The sequence below is a fragment of the Aptenodytes patagonicus genome, chromosome 1 (genome assembly GCF_965638725.1).
Source record: "Aptenodytes patagonicus chromosome 1, bAptPat1.pri.cur, whole genome shotgun sequence".
Lineage (NCBI taxonomy): Eukaryota > Metazoa > Chordata > Aves > Sphenisciformes > Spheniscidae > Aptenodytes > Aptenodytes patagonicus.
The window spans coordinates 208415397-208436258 of NC_134949.1; the positions used below are offsets into that span (position 1 = coordinate 208415397).

The window sequence follows — 20862 nt, forward strand, 5'->3', positions numbered from 1 at the left end:
TCATAAAATAGTGATGAATAGGCATGTAAGGACTGTTTCACATCATCAGATGTCCTCTTTGGAAGCACTTTGAGCAAAGTTATTCTAGAAATACATTGGAAAAGTAAGCTTTTGATATTTTTCTTGGCTGATACTCAGATGCAGGAAAAATAAGTTTGATTATTAACTCCATTAATGTGTATGAAACCAGCAAAGGATTCAGGTTAGTTATATTTGGCCCTGGACCTGTTCCGCAGTTGTAATTTTCCTCTTACTTTTTCTTGGTGTCCTTGAATGAAAACTGCACAACTTAATGATATACTTCAGTGCAATACAAATCATGGGCTTGAAACAGAAATGTCTGAGGCCTGGATTTAAGCATCAGGTCTTGCAATCCTCACATCTCGGATACTTCACAGGGGCAGCCAAATTCCGTGTTGCAGTTGCTGGTAGCTTCCCGTTTCCTAATGCACGCCTCACCAGATCTTTAAAAGTGATATTTTTACATGCTGAAAATTATTAATATAATGTCACAATTTCTGAGTCTGCATGACCATATAGACACATATAGATATGTGTCTCTACACACTAAAAGTGTTAAAATACTGGTAATGAAACTACTCTTTATTACAGCGTGAAGCATGTTTATGATGTTATTCTGGTATAAGCTAGAAGCAGGAGTTGTTTTTAAAAAAATTAAGCATAATTTTGAAAAGGTTTTATGAACAAATATTTAAAGAACCTGAGAAGGAAGTACCTAAAAAGTCAGCCCACCTGGTTTTATTATTTGGATTTTATGGTCGAAGAAGTTAAAGGTAAAAACTGAGGATTTCACAAGTTTCCAAGGTGTTTTTTCCCCTTCTGTACGTGGAAACAGTATTGTGCCATTCACGGAGAGGCTGCTCTTCCTTCTCCCAATGCACAGTAAGTGATTCTGGCATGTTATCTTCCGGGGGTCCCGTGCCAAATGCTAAATATCCCAGATAACGAAGATCATATGTGTAATCTAGTAATACATTCCACTTGGCGCTAGTCAAATACAGAGTGTTCCCAAAGTCTTGGACATTGTGTTTTCAGGGTTTTAGTCAGAAGATATGTGGATGATCTAAGCTATGTGACTAGATGAAGAAAAAAATAGAGACTTTTAATAAATGTAAATTGCCAGAAGGCCTTAACTGTCTTTTTTTCACAGGGAAGATGAGTATTTGGTGTTTGAGGCAAATCCAATTGCGGGGAGGAAAGGAATAAAAGTTCATTGCGAATAATTAACTTGTTAAGTAGGTATTTTGGTTGTAATCATTTTGCTCGTTCTTCACTCGTTTCCATGGTAGCGATTAATTTCGCCTAGCAAAATAATCTCTGCGAGGTGCATTTGGTTGGTGAGGCTCAGCACCTCGGTACGGTACGGGGGCATCGAGCAGGAGCACCTGCCGCCCCGTTGCTCCCCACAGCCATTTTATTTACTGGTTGTCACAGGACAAGGCCTTTGCAGACAGGTACGCCCCGAGCAGCCGCTGTCCCCTTGGCCATCGTGGCAGAGGCGGGTGTTGCTCTGACGCAGCCCCCTGGGCACCATGACAGCACTTGTTGGGGTGCTGAGTGGGGACGGCACCCACCCAGCTGAGGCCGCCCTGTCGCCAAGGCGCCTCTCCCCATCAGTCACCACAGCAAAACCTGTCAGGTGGAGGAGCAGAACCTTTGGCTGTGGCCACTGTGGCCTGGCCGATCGATAGTGCCATTGCTGGCAGCACGCGGGGCATGGCCTTAGGGCCACCCTGCTGCAGGGCACAGCCCTGGGATGGTAAGACAAATGGCGCTTGGCAGATAAACCTGAGGGGCTTTGCGAGACAAAGGCTGACATATTGCATGTGTGCACATTTCCATGTGTGCCTGTACGTGTCATACGTATGGTCAATGTGGGGTTTTGCCTCCAAAGCTGTTACACACCACCAGCAGTGATGGGAGAGAGGGGCTCAAAACCAGGATGGGAGGTAGCATGGCCAGATACTGTCCCAGACTCCTTCCATTTCAAATGCAGGTGTCACAGTTTGGGGGGGAGGGTGTCCCTTGAAGGCTGCAAAATGGAGGAGAGGGTAGGGGATAATGGGGTAACAAGTCACTTACTTTGAAACTGGCACCATGGGCAGAGGGGAAGATTTACAGTGTTTGAGGCAGAAGTGGCTGTCAGGCAAGCCAAGGCCCTGCCTGGGGCTTGCTCCCTGGTGTGGCCCTCACTCACTGCCCCATGGCTTGTCAGAGGCTGACTCCAGGGGCGGGGCACCGAGTAGCTAACACTAGGCATGCGCGTGCACAGCTGAAACAACATCTCTAAAGCCTCCCCCTGTGTCCTCGGCCACCCAAATGGCGTGGTCACAAGAGATGAGGGCTCTTAAACACCTTCATTCACCCTTAGGAAGTGGTATGCCTCAAGGAAGACCTTGCAAGGCAGTCTTTCTGAAGCCACAGGGCTGGTGGTTTTTTGGGAAGCACAAGGGCTGTCACTATTGTCAGAGTGGTTCCCCCGGGTGAAAATCAAAGTGGCAGCACCCCAGCGGCAGCCCTGTGTCATGCACTCCTCATCTTACAGCCCTTTGTCTGAGAGACTCCAATATACTCAAGAATACAGAAGAGCCATTTTATGAAAGAAAGGAAGAAAAAGGGCAAAATCCCACGAAACAGAGTTTCCCAATGTGGGCAATTAAGTACAAGTGCCACTCATTTTATCTTGACTTGTGATATTTCATAGCTTTTTCCATAAAGCTACAGCTCCAGGAGTCATGTGGTTCTAAAAATCACAGTTTCATTAGAAATCAAGTTTCTAGTCATCAAGATGGAGGGAAAATCCTGTTCCTAAAGACTCAGTCAACAAAGCAAATGAAAAGTTCTTTGCTTCTGGGTTTAATTTTTAGATATAATTCAGCCTCAAAATTTCTGATCAGGATTTTTTCTAAGATTTTCCATTTCATGAAAAGTTTTGATGTTTTAACATTTTATGCTTAATCTGAATGGGCAGAAATCTCTGTATGAGAACTTCCCCAGATTTCTCCCCTCAGTATGTCATGTTTCCCTATGTAAGGCAAGGACACATGAATTTGTAGAAAAATAGTAATTTTTAAAAAAAACACTATTTTGTATCAAATTGCTCTTCCTTTTTAATGGAATTGCACATAATTAAAATAACTTGTGATGATCTTGTACAAGTCATCATTTTTATAGTATTTCTAATTCATGCTTGATTTAAGCTAATTATGACACTGGAGTATTGTTTCCTTAAACCATGTGTTTGAACGCAAAAGTTATTTTTATGTAGTAATAGCTGGGGATAAAATTTTATTAACTGTTAACAAGGAACAAAGTGAACTTTCTGAGGCCTCAAATGGCCTTTTAACTCAGAGATATTCTGCCTTTTTTATTAAAAGAAAAGGACTAGAGGTAAAAAGAAGGAAGACTTGGAAGCAGGGTTTTGGAGGGATTGGAGTTTAAACGAGGGATTAATTTTACAATAAATGACTGATAGTTTAACACTAGTGCTTTAAGCCGATTCACCTTTGGATAGAGTTGTGACAGTTTTAAGACAAGACAGTGAGGGGCACTGCTCATCGGGATGAGCGCAGGGCTCTGCTTGTCCAGATGTCTCACTGTCCACATGTGTTTTTGGCTGCGGCCCATTTTGGGGGCTTTTTTGATTAGGCCTTGAGGTCTGACAAAATGCAGCTGTTGTCCAGCCATTGTGTATCCCTGATTTTAGACAATAAAATCTCTGCCAAATGACAGTCTGGCCAAGCAGTTTGGGCAGCGGCATACCTGAGGAAATCACAGACCGACTTGCTCAGACTGCTTTGTGATCGTTTATCTTGTGTAAACAAGCAGAAAGCCTCTAATGATGTGCAGGCTGATGTGCAGCCTCTGGTGCTCTCACCTCTGACAAGGGCCAGCATTAAATACGCATTGAACTCTCCTCCTGGCTGATAACGGCATCGCTTCTCCTGTTCCAGTTCTTTCCTCATGGTGCACAAAACTGCTGGTGAGGAGTTTTTAATCACACCACGGGAGTAACGGTCTGTCGTTAGATTTCTTCTGTACCCATGTCTTATGTGTTTGAGTACCAGGGGCTAGATCCAATAAAGGATAATGAGCCTCAAGAGCAAGACATGGGAATAATTTAGGTACCTGAATCTAAGATCGTGACTTAAAAAACATCATCTCAGTGGCTGCCTGACCTCCCAAGTGCCGCTGTTCTTTAGGCACTCTCCTACTGACCAAAGAGCTCCCCAAACACCTGGAGCTGTGCTTTTGCACATTCCAGTACGGCATGACTGTTGGCAGCATGAACAGGTCTGTGTCAAAGAACTAAACATTGTTTCGTGTGAGGCTCCTGAGAAGCTCCATCCACTAGTCCACAGACCCTATTTAACCTGCCTGGGCAAGAGCAAGGCCCTCACAAAAGTGGTTGCAAATGTTGCTGTCTTTCAAACCTCTGGCTGAGTCCACTTTTCTGGAGTGTTTTTTAATAATTTTTTAGGGCAGTGGTTTCTGAACATGCAATATCAGGGCTGAAGTGGGAAGGAATCTGGCTCATCGGATATTTTGGCAGAGAGAGACCATGGTCTATGTTGCAACCAAGGTTTGTGCCATCTAGCAAGCTTGGTGTAAGCTATCCTAGGCATTTCTAGCCTGCTCCTTAGGCAGGTCCCCACAGACCACCACTACTCTTTGTGAAATGGTGTACTTTCAACGGATCACCCAGGTTCAGCCTCCTCTCTGCCTCCTTAGACAATTCATCTTCTGCTTCCCAGAAGAGTGATGTAACTACTAAAGCGGAGGGTAGTTGGAGTGAGTGGAGACTTCCCTTCTTCCTCCTGCAGTTGAAGCTGGGCCACTGTGCAGAAGGACGTGCAGTGCTCCTGGGACCAAAAATCTTATGTTCACAGGAGCAAGCTTGGCTCTGTAGATGAATGGTAAAAGCACGTACCTGGGAGGAGAAAGGCCTGCATCTGTTCCCAGGATCATTTTTGTATTATTTTTGTATATCACCCACTGACACATCTGTGTTCAGCCTGTCCTGTTCCCTACCTGAAAGTGGTTGTAAGTACTGAGATGAGTGTGCTGGTTTGGATCCTCGTGTGCTCTGTAGGGAGCCTGTGCACGGAACACAGACTGCATTCAGTGGGAGTAGGTATCTCAGTACATCTAGGTGCATCCTAGGTCTTCATGGCAGGATTATTCAGAAAATGCAGAAAAGAATGGTAAAGACCTTTACCTGAATGAATAAGCAGAGCTGAGGTGTTTTCATCCACCTTCCTTCCCTCTCTTCCCTCTGTGTTTTGTTCTGGTAGTAAAACCGTATCCAATATTTTTCAAGGCATCTCATTTTATCAGAGCTCCTCTGGAAACACATTCAGTTGCTGAGTCCCTCCAACTAAGCAACCTCACACTCATTCCCCTCAGTTTTGCTGTCCAAGAGCAGGACAGGTTTCCTGGTGGGTGGTGTGTCAAGTGTGACGTGCATTTCTACAAGGAGGTCACTAATCAGACACAGGCAAGCTCTGTCAAAGGCTCAAATAAACATGGAAAAAAAAGTCATCATGGGAAAGGCTCTTGCGTTTCCCCCTTCCCCAGGCTGCCGTTCTCTGCAGGTAACTGGCCTGTGCCCACTTCTCCCTTATGTAAAGTAATTACCATCAGATGCGGGGATGTGGGGAATCCTCTAACAGCTTTTTTCCTCCAGCTTAGATCACTGGTGGAACAGAAACCTGTGGCTAACCTGCCTGAGTAGCTATGCAAAAAACTCATTGAATATGTAGGCAGTTAGTTACAGGAGAGCAAACCGGTGCATGTGGCTGCAACTAATTTGTCTGCTGGCTGTTCAAAAGGAATCTGGGTCATTACACTTGCAATAGCTGTCAGCGGCAGGCATATCAAGTAATCTCGTCACTGTAATAGGATAATTCCTGTGCTGTAGTACTAGTATCAAAATATGGTTTAAAGCCCTTGAGGCAAACCAAACCCAGATTTGTTCCTGTTACAGCTGGGACAGGTGCAGTGAAGTGACAATCCCGTCTTCCATGCAGCACCCATATCAGTCGTCCCTCGTAGGGAAGTGGTCCTTAAAAATTTAAGCCAGTACAAGGGCTGGGCAGATCCTCCCTTCATGTCTGCAGTGGAGCTCTGTGGAGTTCACCCCCCCCCTCAGTGTCCCACAGTTGCGGGGATACAGGCAAGGCCAGGCAGCAGCGGCTTCAATGAGAGCTGCAGCTTGCGGGAGGATAAAGTGTGGTGAAGGGGCTTATCTTTTAAAGGCAGTACTTGCAGCTATTTATAGGTCACTTTGTATGTGATTACTTTGTTTATAACCAGCAAGTTTTCTCCTGAAAAAGGGCCATCAGGGAACAGCAGCTGGTGGATTCCAGGTTTGCTCCACCTGGCCACATATTTGAAGTCTTGCACTGTTTTGAATGCATTTGTTTTTCTTAAAACTCATTGCTGCCTAACTGAAGACTTTACCCAGGTGGCATGAGCCAAGGAGGGGAAGGAAGAGCCTAGCTGAATTACTTCTTGAAGAATGGGAAAATCAGAGGCTAAAGGGGAATGACTGTTGAGCAATGAGACTTTGAGAGACCATGAGCAGCCCCCCTGGTATTACCTGATAATTGAGTGAGGTGACCGACAGGCAATAAACCTAGGCAGTCACCTAGAAAATGCTGTTTCCCTGTTAAAAGGACATGGTCACACGAGTGCCTTATTCTTGCCCATCTACAGCCTGTATATCATGTAGCTGCAGACAATAGGGTAGGCAGATACATGCACGCTCACTAACAGCCATACATGATGGTCCAGAAGGGATTTCTAAAGACGCCCACACCAATGTTCTCACCTCATGTGCACCTCAGCTTGAAATGACCTGTTTCTGCAGAGGTCTGCAGCATGTCCTGGCTATTTTTGGTAGCCCAGAATTCCTGGCTATTACATGACCTGCGCTGAACTCTTATAATACAGTTTGCAAGAAGATATTTGAAACTCACTTTTGAAGGAAAGGTTAGTTTCGTCCATGAGGTAACTCAAAATCAACGGACTTGAGCTAGGCTTTTAAATGTCCCAATTGTGATTAAGTGGGATTAAATGTCCCAATTGCTGCTTCCCAAAAACATTAAGGTAGGACAGAAACCTTATCCCTTCAGGCTACTAAAATAATACTGGATCCTCCTAGGGGGACATGGGTGAAACTGAGAACCCAGTGCTCCCCTGTATGCCTCCTTGGAATGGGTAGGAAGGAGCCACGGTGGAAATGCCAAAGGTGCCCTGTGCCTCCAGACTTCTTCTAGGCCACGACAAGCTCCAAAAAGCCCAGACAACCATGGTGCAGAACTGCAGTGCTGGGGTGTTAAGTTCTGGCCTTTTCTTTGCCCTCTGTTCATCCTTTTTTTTTCCGTTTTTTTTTCTTTTTTTTTCCCCCCCAAAGGTCACTTTTTCTCATCTGAACAATGAAATCTTTGTCTGGGTAGACAATGCCTGGAATGCCATTTCCCTGGTGCAACTGGAATGGGAGAGTAACTCAAGGTGGTGGTGCTGTCACTCAGTAAAAATGAGTAGGAACTGCAGTGGGGAACAGAAGATCGATTCTTCCAAAGGCCAAAAAAGCTTTTATTGACTTCTACATGCGAATATGTCCTCCCCCAAACTTCTCCCCTGCTCAGAGAGACTTGGACCAAAACCCCTTGGACTTGTTGATTGCTAGCAGAGCTGTATAGCAGGACTGGAGGACACCCACACTGCAAGAGCTTTTCAATAGGATTTAAATAACTTGCACTAAATTCTTTTCTGGTGGAAATAGGCAAAATATGACCGAAATGTGTGGTGCTAATTTATACCAACAGAGAATTTTGCCCTTGTGCTAAATTTTCAGAGTAAACACCTTGCAGCTGTTTGTTAAAATAAAACAAAAAACCTTGGAAGTAAACCAAACCACAAGTGTGTTTCCTGTCTCCAGCCACCACACTGTAGTACATATTTGCGCTGCAGAGAATATTGTCCTTTTGGCTATGTAGAAATTACTTAAGTGCAGCTTGTTTTCAGTTAAGCTGCCAAGCTTCCATCCTGAAATGTGTGAGGATTTTTTTAATGATGCATTTTACCCTACAGCTATGTGATATTTTACTGCAAGTCTTAATCGTTTACTGATTTTTGGAAGACTACAGAAAAATAATAGAGTTACGTGCCTCAACACCTTGAACATTTAGTGTAAACCACGTTATTCACCATAATAATTTTTATTACTTTTAATAAGATTTTGACATCGTACAAAGGTGTTTTCAGATACTTACAAAACAACTTTTAGAATCTTGGAATAATTTGGAATATTTTCTCAATATATTTTCAATTAAAATGTGTACACTGAGTTTTAGAAGCAGAGGAGTGGTACCTGATTTCCTAAATATAAGTGGTAGCCCTGATTTCTGCCCTAAAATGTAAATTTATCTGAGCAAAACTTGCTCCCAGTCTCTATTAGTATTCATCTTCCTTCTGTTGTCCAGGCTTGTGCTTGTGTCCTGCCTGTGCTGGAGAGGGGGTTGCAGTGCATTTTGAGCCAAAGGCTCTGTGACCCTACTGGGACTCACTGCTTTGTCTTGGGTGCAGTGTTTTCTGCTGCAGCTTGCTGAGGTCCAGCCGCTTGCACGGGTAGAGTGAGGCTAGCCCGGTGCTAGAGGCTGTGAACTGGGGCTGACGCGTGCCTGTGGCAGAGGGCTTTCTGTGAGATCCACAGGCACAGTCCATGAGGGAAAACGCAGGGGCAAGAGGTGACTGCCTCGGGTTTGTTCAAATACATTATTCGTAAAAAAGAAGTTGCAACCAGTAAAGCACACTTATCAAGTAGGAGCAGGCATTTTAATACTTAGAAAATAACTAATGCTCTTTGAAAAACTGAGCACATCTCACTTGTTTCATTGTACAAAAGCTACTGTACGCAATGGTGATGGCCTAGGAAACTTTAAAGGAGTGCTGCAGAAAATAGACTTGCTATTTCTGGAATGCTGCGCTGTTTTCACAAAGTGCTGCTTCAACTGTATAAGATTTACCATAGATAACAGCAAGCAAACATGCCCAGCATCCTCAGAAAGAAGCTCCCTTAGCAGGGATCAAGTTGACAGCAGATTTTCAGAAATGGGTTGGCAGCCGATGTGATTAAGAGATTTTTATGCTTGTCTCTCCAAGTCCTTTTTATAAATAGTCAGTGTAAGATTACAACAGCATACTAACTTTGTGTTGGCCCGTATCTTACCTACCACCTTCCTGGAAAACACTCCTACCCTCCAGGCCGATACTTTTTGTCTTTACTTTCTCCCTCCAGGTATAATTATTATTTATTAGAATAAAGTGCTGCATAAATTTAGATGAAAAGCATATTCCGAATCACAAGGAGTCAAAGTGGGAAGAAGCACCAAAGATCCTGAGCATGTGGGTGACTCCCCGAGGGCACTGGTCATGGCTGGAAGGCAGTGACAGTAGTGAGTGGCTACCGCCTTTAAAAATGCAGAGGATTATTTTTATATGATCTGCCTGTCTAATAGGGCTCTGAGCTGCAGATTGCTCTGTGTGGGTGAGCCTTGTCTTCATGGAGCTTCGTTCATGGCGAGAGGAGCTGCGAGTGCTCAGCCCTGAAGCCAGCAGGTCTTTGTGTGGCTGTGCCAAACAGGTAGTGGGGACGGGGCAGCCTGGGCCGAGCAGCTCTTTTCAAACCATGCACTTTAATGAGGTGTCAGTATGATAGAGGCTAAACTCATCAGGAGCATAAGCAGGACCATCTCCATTGTCTTGTGTTCAGTCCCAAGCACAGGCATTTGGTTTCAGTGTACAAAAAAAGTTCTTCTTTCACTTCATTTTTCACTCTTTTCTCATACAGAACGTGATGATCCATTATCATGATATTGTCAGGTTGGCCAGGATACTGTACAAGTCATGTGTTGAAGTCCTGAAATGTTAATATTGCACTTGAGTGCACTATAAGCAACCCTGTGACGCAGATCAGCACTCACCTGTGTTACAGGTTTGGGGTTTTTTTTCCACCTTATCTCAGGGGAGACAGGGCCTGCACACCAAATTGGAGCGCTTTTCTTTTGGTTGGTTAAAGAATTGTTCTCAATACCTTATTAAGTTAATTATCTTGAATGCAAAATACCCTCTAGCCACACAATATGGGTAATATATCTTATGTGCTAAAGGTTTTCCAGCAGTAAACCGTCTTGGCTTCCAAGCTCCAGTTACCGGGGCCTGCCTCATTAACAAAAATAGGAGGCAAGCCTCTATTAAGCTGCTATTGAAGTTCTTTCTCACAGGAAGTTTTAGGAGCTTAAGGGTCTGAGTAGGAGGCACAGGAAAAAAGTGCAAATACTGTTACCTGATTTCCAGTATAAGCTCTATTAAGAAAATGAAGGAACTTGACTTCTAGATCAGGCTTGCTTTTTGGGGGCATCTCTGCTGGTCACAAATCACATGTTATCCCTGACTGATATATCCATTTTGGCAAAAATCTGTAATGTGGGCTGGGCTGTAGACGTTTCTTACTGTGCAGATAGCTGCTGTTTTCACTAGCCTTGAAAGGGTGTGAATAGCTCCTGCTTCTCTCAGTGGGTTGCTCTAGCCCGATGCTGTGACTCAGTGATGATAAAGTAAATGCTTTACTGAGAGACACTGAAGTTGAAAATTACTTGGTTTTATTTTTCCTAAAAGATAAATTGCTGGTTCCTTAAAGCCATCCAAAACTGGCCTTTGAGATATACAAAATAAGCCTGTCGTCTCTGAACACCATGAGGAGGGTTGGCAGGTGCTCTGCTTGGTGGCCTCTCTAGCCTGTAGCCAAAACAAGGTTAGGTTTATGACGTAAGCTGCAAGCTCTATGTGTGTAGGCGCAAAACTGCCAAGAGCTTCTGGTCCTTAGCTGGGCTTCAGCACTGGCACAAGCACGCAGTATTTTTCCTTATGGTACCTATATGTGAAATGAGTATAGACTAAGTTGTTCGCCGTGAGAGGAATTTGGAAAGGTATAATGTATGTGTAAGTATTGGACAGACCATGTGCAGCCTCTCACGTGGCTGGGCTGACTCAGATTTCAGCCTTTTGAATAGCTGCCGTTTTACTCCTCTGCTAATGAAAAGATGCATTTCTCACCTACCTCTTGTGAAGAACTTAAGAGGTTAAAGAGCAAAGTGATATTTTATTTCAATAGGTATCAGTCGCGCAGAGAACATCGGTGGTACATCATTAGAGGAAATCAACTTCTGCAGCTGCAGAGATATCATCAGTGGAGAGAAGTTCTGGCAGAGAACGATAACCAAAATAACAGAGTGAGATTTAGGATGGAGCATGAGCAGTCTGTGAGAGGGACGTCACATAGCTGAGATACCTGCAATAGCTCATTCCAGCTTAAGTACTTTGGAACAGATTGGTCCCCTAAGGCATCTTATAGCTTAATCTAAATCATAGATAGGCTGAAGTCATCATCGACTGAAATCAAGGGAAAACTTCCCATTGGCATAAATGACATTTGGATTATGGATTTAGTAACCACTTAACATGGGCTGTTAAACTCTCCTGTGGAAAGTATAATTTCTTTCATCGTTTTCACTACAAATAGAGAATAAAGCTGACATTCATTACACCGAGAATAAACATTTTGGGGGTCATGCCATTCAGGTATTGGTTTTACTGAGAAACCCCAAGGAAGCTCTGCAGGGGGAAGAAGAAGTATTTTTTGTGCTTTTGTGGTTTCTGGTAAATACAGGATTGACGAAGTGAGCAGTCATGTGTTTGCTTTCACACTGAATGCAACGGGGATGTATTTTTCAGTGTTTGGCTGACTACTTTGGATTTCAACTTCATATATTACACCTAAAAAATTGAAGAGTTCTTTTAAATCATTGTGTCTTTTAAATAGGCCCAAAATGCCTATTTTGATTAATTTGAAAAAATAATAGGTGTAAAAATTTAGGCTCTGGAAATGCCAGGAGAAAAATCTTCAGTTATCTTTCTAATAATTTCAGCCAGTACAGTGATTTTAGTCTTTTCCTGAATAACTCAAGAATATCTCTGTAGATATCCTCAAATTGCAGAATTTACTCCTTGCTTAAAACCACACACGGAAATTTCAGACCCCCAAAATAGTACATTTAGGAAGAAATGTCCACTTGAGACTAGAGAGTTACAGTGGCAATGCCATCCAAGCATCAGTATCAGCCTTTCTTCTACACAAAGTGGAACATGGCTGATGGCTGACTCTGCGGGATATCCCCATCTTTTGGAAATCACTTCACAGTTCCTTCTTAACAAACTCGGATGATGGCTTTTTTTTTCTGCCAAATTGGAAAGATGTTACTTTGTGGGATTTTTACATGTGTTAATCATAGAATGACTTTTAGGGGAACACAGAGAAGGCCCTATATATCACTTACTTTTACTTTTTAACTTATATCAGAAATCACATTGACTTAAGTACTGATTTTTGCATAATTCTATTAAAAGGAATTTTCAAAGAGTCAGTATTCGAGTGCTTAGCACTTTTTCAAAATTAGACCCACTTAATGGCTAGAAAAATCAGTGAGCCATTGAAAACTGAACTCCAAAAATACCTCTCTCATATAAATCCCTACACCTGAGGGTACAGCTGATCTGCATTTTCTTCAGTGTAACGAAACTTGGGTTTCATTCATGTCTTGTAACAATGGAACATTAATTGAGAGGATCAAAAGCGTGCTTTCCAAAAGACATTTTTTGTCACTACTGGTGAATTTCCTCCATGTTCCTTCGTCCTGGGGCTTTAGAAGGTTCTGGTTGAATTAATGGCTTTGATTTTTTCCACTTTGTTTCAAAGGAAGAAAAGATTTTCACTTTTTTTTGATAAGGCCTATCAGGTAAACTCTATTAAAGTACGCGAGAGTGCTTGTTAGAGTTCAGATGACAGAGAAGCTTGAAAGGCATTGGGTCAAAAGGCAGATTTCGTTAAAATAACTGATTTATGTTATTGCATTTTCCTGTTCTAAAACCAAGTTCAGTTTGCTTGACCCCTGCTGGCATTAGTAAACCTACTGCACCTTCCTTTGCTTACCTGCATGACAAAGATTTTGCTTAGTTTAACTTGAGAGGTTCCCAGGCTTACAAATCAGGATGTAGAAAATGTACAAATGGGAATATCAAATAGAGTTGTCTATATGGAGCCATATGAGCCTGAACCTACAGGAAAGTCAGTAGGGGCAGGCACTTCAATATGATTTTATGAATGTTTCTGCTGATTTGGTTACAGCAGTGTAACATGAAAGGGTTTTTTCTAACTATTGTTGTTACTGGGTTCAGTATTTTTTGCTACTGGGTGAGTATTTCCCTGACTTAACCTTTGAGGTAAAGGCCATGCATGGCTTTCACACAGGTGGACTGGTCATCATTACTGATTTCTGCTTAAGTTTCTGTGCCAAGTGCTGCTAGGAGGTTTATGAAATTTAGTCCCGGTAACCTGTCAGGCACTGATGAACTGGTGAATTCCCAGTCCCACGGAAGTGGCAGAGTAGGAGAGATGCTTGCTGTTCCCCTGACTCCTGTTACTGGCCACACAGCATGTGTCACTGTTGTATTGGACCAAAACTCCTCCCTCTGCTTTAACCTCCACAGTCCTGGACACCCCTTCTGCTGAGGAATGATCAAATAGCTTCAGGTTTGTATTATTCATTCTGAAAGTCATTCCTCTTCTTTCTTTCTTCCCTGAAGAGGCAGGTAATGAAAGACAAGATTAAGAGACAGTTTAAGACAAATTAAGTTGGGGAATTCTTTCAAAAACTCAGGCTCCCAGCCAGAAAGGGGAAACCAAGGCCAAACAGGCTCTCTCCAGCAGGTAGAGATCCTCACCAGCTCCTTACAGATCAGTGAAAGTGTGTCCTGCTAATGTAGGCCAATCTCAGAGCTTATCCTTTCTCTCCCAGCTGTCAGGATTTCCTAAATAATTTCCTGAGTAATCCAGACATAGGCATCAAGGAGAGGAGGGTCGGGAATCATCCAGGCTCTAAGAGAGGTACAAGAATGTTTATGACCTTTTTTGAAGGTTTTCTCTGCTCACTCTTGTTTTCTTTCGTATCTCTCCCATTTGTTTTGTGACTTCACTGGGTAAGGTCCATTTCTTCTCCCAGCAAAGTCGTTAGGTGTTTGTCATCCATTCCAGCAGGACCAGCAATAAACTATAATCACAAAGCTGCTCACTTCAGCCTTTCCTTGCCAAAGCTGATCCTGCCAAGTTTTAGCTTAATTTTTCTTTTTTTTAACAAGAAAAAAAAATGCATTTGAATAAAAATTGAACTGATTCATTCAACCAAAGGGAAAGGGTTCATTTGGAGGCACCTCTAGGGAAAGCAAATAATTGAAAAGTTGCATTTAAAAATCATGAGTAAAGATGCTGATGGGTCCTGGTTTTAATCCAGAAATTCATTATTTAAGGTACCCCAGGGTGTAGGCAACGCAGGTTCAGTTCTTTCACCTGCCTGGGAGAATTTGAAGCCATGTCTCTGGCTTTCCAAGGGAGAGCCTGACCTGACCTGCAACCAGCTTCTAGAGAGCCCTAGAGGAGGAGTGTCCTCCCCTCAGACCCTCACATTCATTCAGTTTGGCAACGTATAAATAGACATTTGTTAGGGCAAGGCTCAGAAACTAGGGATATCCTGTCTGGGTGAGTGAGCTGACCATCGTGCTAGAGAAACTCTCATTTCTGCTTCAGTAACTATTCAACTACTTTATGTCATGCAGAACAGTTAGATCAGGAGGGGTTGAGGGAATCACGTCTCCACCATCAGTAACCTTGGACTGCAACCTACTCGATACCTCCTTAGAAAAGATCAGTGTCTTCCTGGAGGGAGCATGATCTGCCCACCATAGACCTGGGTTTGGATTATCCAGCAGCCTCTACACACCACAGCCACAGACCAGCATAGCCGTGCTCCAGTCACATAGCTAAACCCTGCAACAGGAGCTTACTTCACTGTGGGTCGTGTGCTGGGAGAGAGGCTGAGCTGCCTCTTCTCATGTTGCATCTAGTACATGGTCTGTCTCTAGCAAGGCTCAGTTGCACCTTATGTTTGTCCTTGGTTCTGAATAATTTCCGTAAATTGCTCTTGACCCCAAGTATGAGTCTCCTCCTGACCAAGTTGGGTGTGCAGTTATCCCTTTGTCATGCATATGTCTCCACTCTCTTTATGGAGAGGCTACAGGAAGTGCGGTATTTTCTCTAATACTTCAAAACAAAGGGTGACAAACACAAATAGACAAAATGGAGAGGGCTGTATTCAAATTTTGCTAAATGCTATCCATGTGCTTAGGCTGTAAAAGATTCAGTGAGGACAGTCCCTAACAGATTTTGTCTCGGAATCAGACTGCTGGATTATCTTCATTGTCCCTCTCACCTTTCACTGAAATGTGGTCAAATAAACTGCTTTTTGGCAGCAGGTGTGGGAAGTTGCTGCCTGGTTCTCACTCACAGGCAATCAGCTGATTCGCTTTCCGTTATTTCCTTTGTTTCCTTTTGCAGGGAAGGCTGCTTCTCCCCCATCAGCCCAGAGGCATGTCCCCTTGTGCAGTCTTTCATGTGCCACAACCGAACGTTCATCCTGGATGGCCACGTGCAGCTGAAGACGGGTCTGCAAACCCAGGAGCGACACCTTTTCCTCTTCACAGACCTCCTGGTTGTTGCCAAGTCCAAGTGAGTATGGCACCACAGGCACTGCTCCTACAGAGCAGCCCTTTTTCTCAGCAGAACATAACGTGGATTTCCATAATGCTTTTGTAGTAGCAAATCTTCCCTAAATTGTAAGGAAGCTTTTTATTTGGTCAATGGAAGTTAGGTGCCTGACCTCTTCAGGCACCTTTGAAAACACCATAGCCATAGAGGAATTCCAGGATGCAACATTTTAAAGAAGTATCAGATGTTCTTGAATATATTGCTTGCGTTGTATCATCTTCCCTGCTTTGGGAGTGCAGTGTCATAGAAAAGACTCATCAGTGCTCGGCTGTGTCCATTGCACTGCCTTCAACTGACTGTTGTGTTTTAGACAGGTCATCAGTCCTATGGGCTGTGTGTAACACTGGTGGCTGTGTTGCAGAAGGGCTACAGGGCTTAACGCTTACCGGGAAGCTGCTTTGATACACACCGATGATGAGCAGCTGTATAAAAATAGAGATTGCAGGCGGCATCTCAGTGTCCGTCTGTAGGTTGTGCTGTGCCAGGAGGGGTGTGGGGAAGGGGAAGGAGAAAGGAAGCGATGCTGAGCAGTCTGGGTGGTGTTCATGTGTAATCAGGCTTGCTGCTGAGCTCTGATTATTCACTGTACCATTCACAATTAAATCAGATTCACACGCTGTGTCTAGCATGCCAGCTTCGTGCAGCATTTGTGGTTTAAGGCAATTTTAGAGGGTGCTTTCCCTTGTTGTTATGGGTTATGGGGAAATAATAATAAAAAATCGTGATGCAGCTTCATTCTCTGTTAGGCACTGTGTTTATGGTTTCACAGGGTGGGTAATCTCGATGTGAACCGTGGGCTTTTGCAAGGTGTCTTTTCGCTTAAGCAATTGTTTCAGAGGCTGCTGGGAAAAGCCAGAATAAATCTGTGTTTTCTGTAGAAATCTGAGCTGTGTCCATTTGAATCACACATAGTGAATGTAACCCCCCCCCGATGAACTCCATTACTTGATGTAGTGTGACAACACAGAGGATATTTTACCCAAAACATATTCCACTACGGGTGGGTGGTGAACATCAGGATATTTAGGGGAAATCTTGCTATTCTACCAGCAGTAACAGTAATAGTATTGTTACTGTATTTATGTATGTTTGTGTCACCTAATTTAAGCTTTCCAATGTTAAATATTTGCAAATTGCCTAGGCTTCTAGGCTCCTTTTGTAGTCACTGAGGGAAAACCAGCACCTTCCTGCAGCAAACTCGCCTGACCCTGAAAGAGTGCTGACAGTGGGTGAGGGGAGTCATGCTCTTGGGGGTCTCTCACTCCGCCCACAAGCTATTCAGTGGGCATAGCCTCACTGGCTTAGGTCTGAGCTCCTAAATTGTGGAATACTAAAGTCAGGTGAGATGAATCCCTCCCTCCCTGGTCAGCTTACTGAGCAGAAGCAATGTAACAACCCCAGGCTGAGCTGCACATTACTGTAGGTTTGGCTGGGTCCCAGTGGGACTATTTGCATAGTAAAGCACTACTCTGTGTAACCATGCCAAAATCTGGTCCCCAGGGAGTAGTAACAACTCGTACAGCATTTGATTTAGTGTGGTGAAGAGTCTGCAATGTTTGAAGAAGGTGGAACAGAACAAATTGTGCTTCTGCATGTGAAAAAGGGGGAGGGGGATCAAGTCTTTGCTAGAAATGGTAAAAATAGTATTTTGAGTGATATTACTTCATGTATTTTAAAGAACTAATTGGGATGTTCTCTCTACAGCGGCACTGTCAGCAATTAAAGCATCAGAGCTGTCACTAATGAATACTACTCAAAAATCAGCATTTTTAAAGATATCTCGCACTAAAATACCATTGCTGATTCCTAGAGGGAAAACCTGAGTGGTGTGTGTTGCTATGCAGCCATGACTCTTGATTGTTACTGACTTTTTAATAGCTGATGTAGAATCAAGACAGCAGGTGACCAGGACAGAATTAATGATACAGTTGAATCTGACTTAACTTCAGAATTATTCCTTGTGAAGGTGCTAAAAATTTGTAATACTCTTTTGTGTTAAGTAGTTTTTCAGCTTGGGGCATATTTACACCCAAGATATCTTAGGTACAGCTCAGTACTGTAGTGGTGTCAGCTCCGCTGCACGTAGCCGGTCACTGTACAAAGGGAGCTCATGTATAATTAGACTTTGTATGATCAGCAAATGGGTAAAAGTTTTTCCTAAAGAGAGCAACAAGTATCTTGTGTCATCTGAGCTTGCTGAGTAAACTCCTGTACAGCACTGAGCTCCTGCTTAAAGGCAGCGAATTGGCATTGCTCCCATGGAAACCTGTGGGGAGTAAGTCCTGTCTACAACCGGTCTGTGTATGACTTTGGACAAGGTGCCTGTAGGCTTGTTTTCTGCTACTTTCTAATAATTTTTTAAATGTAGACTGTTATCTTTTCAGATCATGCATTAGCCCAGCTTATAAAAAATAATACTTACACGCTGTGCTTCTCTCTCTACTGCCCTACCTTTTACTGCCTTCATGTGAGGGGTAACTCATAAATTGATTGAAAGAGTTTTTCTCACTAAACCAATGTTAAGTATGTAAAATGTTATACTGTTTTCTATATATTGATTAGATTTCTTACAGAGAGCATGTGTTTTAATTTGGCAGAGTAAATATTTCAAGGATCTGTCAGTTCAATGATCAAGGTTTCTTACATAAGTTTTTGTGTGGGAAGCACAGAGAAATGGCTTCCTCTTTCTCCTTTGTAATACATACATGCATATATACACATACATTTTAAGGTTATTTTCCCAATATGGCTGGACATAGAAATTGATGGTTGAGTAGATACATGGAATTACAGTAGCAGTCTCACAGTAGATCCATTAATGCTTTTGTCAGAGGGTCTTATTAAGGAGATTAGCAAATCTAGTGAGAAGTTAATCTTCCATCTGTTAACGGCTGCAAGGTATCCAATTGCCACTTACAGAAAGCGAAAGGAACTGAGTTTACTCTGCAGAGGTGGCACAATTTGGGGTGCGTCAATACCTACGCCATTGATGTTCATGATTTTTCTGTTGATTTCAGTGGACTTTGGGTCTGCCTGATATTTACAGTTTAACACTTGCAAGGGGACTTACTTCCTTAAAAAATACATAAAATCTTCATTAGATTGTTACTCTTTCAATTTTTCACATGTTCAGTCATGCTGCTTCCTTAGTCAGCAATGATATATTCATTTCTAGAGGTAATGCTTTGGCACTTAAATAGAAGACCCACATTTCACAAACACTGAGAACCCATGGATTGCATAAAGGACATGGCAGACAGAGATAAAATTATACTTCAGGCTCTTTAGATGTTAATGGAGGCTACTGTTTCAGCGCCTCTGGAAACCAGGCCACTTGAATACTGATAATAGCTGAGAGCTGTGACTAGGCATGGCAAATGGGGTAAGAATATACATCAAGCATGACTGGAGAACATCTTTGTCCTTCTGCCAACACCCTGCCGCTACTGGCACTGTAGGGGTCTGCCTTTATGAACTGTAAATGTTAAAAAAGTGAAACAGCATGTAGAGAGTTCACTGTACTGGGTAATGGGAAAAAGAAATTGAGGAGACGGGGAGGGTCAACAGATTGATTCGGTGGAGTCAGACCAGGCATCCATTTATTAACATCTACATTAGAATTCACAGCTGTATTTTTTTTGTAAATCTACATTTTCACAGTTCATTCTGTGGTCAGTCAGTTACAGTTATTTCAGATCTTCAGATCAGTTATATACAGATCTTACTTGCTGCATCACAAACTGATTTTTTGACAAGCGAGTTGAAATGTTCTCCTGTACTTTAAATTCCTCTTTGATGGGGTAACAAAACATAATAAAGAGAGGTGAAATGTACGGCTGACCAGGAAACACCATGGTATAATTTAAAAAATACATGAACTTGAGATGGCATTTTACAGTATTTTATGGTGGTCTACTTGAAGTGCACCTTTTTGCCAGCTGTGATATGCACGGATGGTCCTTTCTTGCCCACCACTGTAAATGCTGCTGGGTTATTAGTGTTGCTTTACCCCACTACACCTGTTAGCATAATGTCAGCTGGAAACCTCAGACCAGGCAGGGTACTGCAAGTTCATCTATGTCTTCTTTAAAGCCGCAAGGTTCAAGTACTTTCATGTTTCAGACTGTCTTAGTTCAGTCTGTCCTAAATCAAATACATTGTAAATGAGACTAATCTCAGAGAAGGTAGTCCATGTGTATCAAAGCTCTAAGAAACTGCTTACCTGGCATATTTATTTACAGAGCACTAATTTACAGAGCACTAATCACCGTGGAGCCTGGCACCATCCCCATCCACACTTGCAACACAGTGTTGAGCTGACATGCTTTTGCTTGCACTCCTTGGATTAGAAGGGCAAAACGTTTTCAGGGAGGGGACACTTGTCCTCCAGCCTTTCCCTGCTGGCCCAGGAGAACCATGGCTCAGGTAGTTCAGTCTGCAAGGCCTCTAGTGCAAACCTGCCTTGAAGTGAGTGGCTGTTGCATTGCTACAGAGCTGGACTGACTTTGTGAGATTTTACTTGTTTCTCACAGCACTGGTGCCCACCGATCCTACAAAGGAAAGAGACTTATCATGAGAAATTAAGTGGAAGAAAAGAGTTGAAATAAAAAAGTGAAAGTCTGTAAATTTGACCTTTACTGTACTCTAATAGGATAAAATACAGGAAGGGCCAAACTGAAAAAAATTGGGCAAATTATGTATCTTCCTTGTAGGTGACTAGGTATTTTGAGAATGCACGAAGTCCTGGCTCGTTCTCCAGGTGGTGTGGGCTTAAAGTTGCCATGCAGTTAGTTCGTGGAGGCTGTGTGTGACCTGTGCTGTAGTTAACACAAATGGCAGTTGTCTGCTTGTTTTTCCTTCAGGATTGCGTAGTTGTCACTACTTAAACTCACCATAGTTGTTGACCCTGGGGCTAAGCAATCCAACTATACTGTAAACTCCTCAATGGCATTAAAGTCACTGAAAGGAGAGTCCAACACAAGTGGCAATCTTTGCCTCATGGTGAGATTTGGAGGGGAGCTCCAAGACATGGGGAGAAGTTTTCCCCCAAGAAGGGGAATGTCCAGGGATGCCACAAGCAACCTATTTATCCCACATCTAAGATATCTGTTGATCCCACT

General features: G+C 43.0%; 1 protein-coding gene across 1 annotated transcript in view; it reads left to right on the forward strand.

The window, feature by feature from the left end:
• ARHGAP20 (Rho GTPase activating protein 20) overlaps nt 1–20862 on the forward strand; it is a 63905-nt gene that overhangs the window by 14501 nt on the left and 28542 nt on the right. Inside the window, 1 exon segment of the mRNA XM_076328162.1 lies at nt 15533–15703. Within this exon segment, the coding sequence (XP_076184277.1) occupies nt 15533–15703 (171 nt within the window).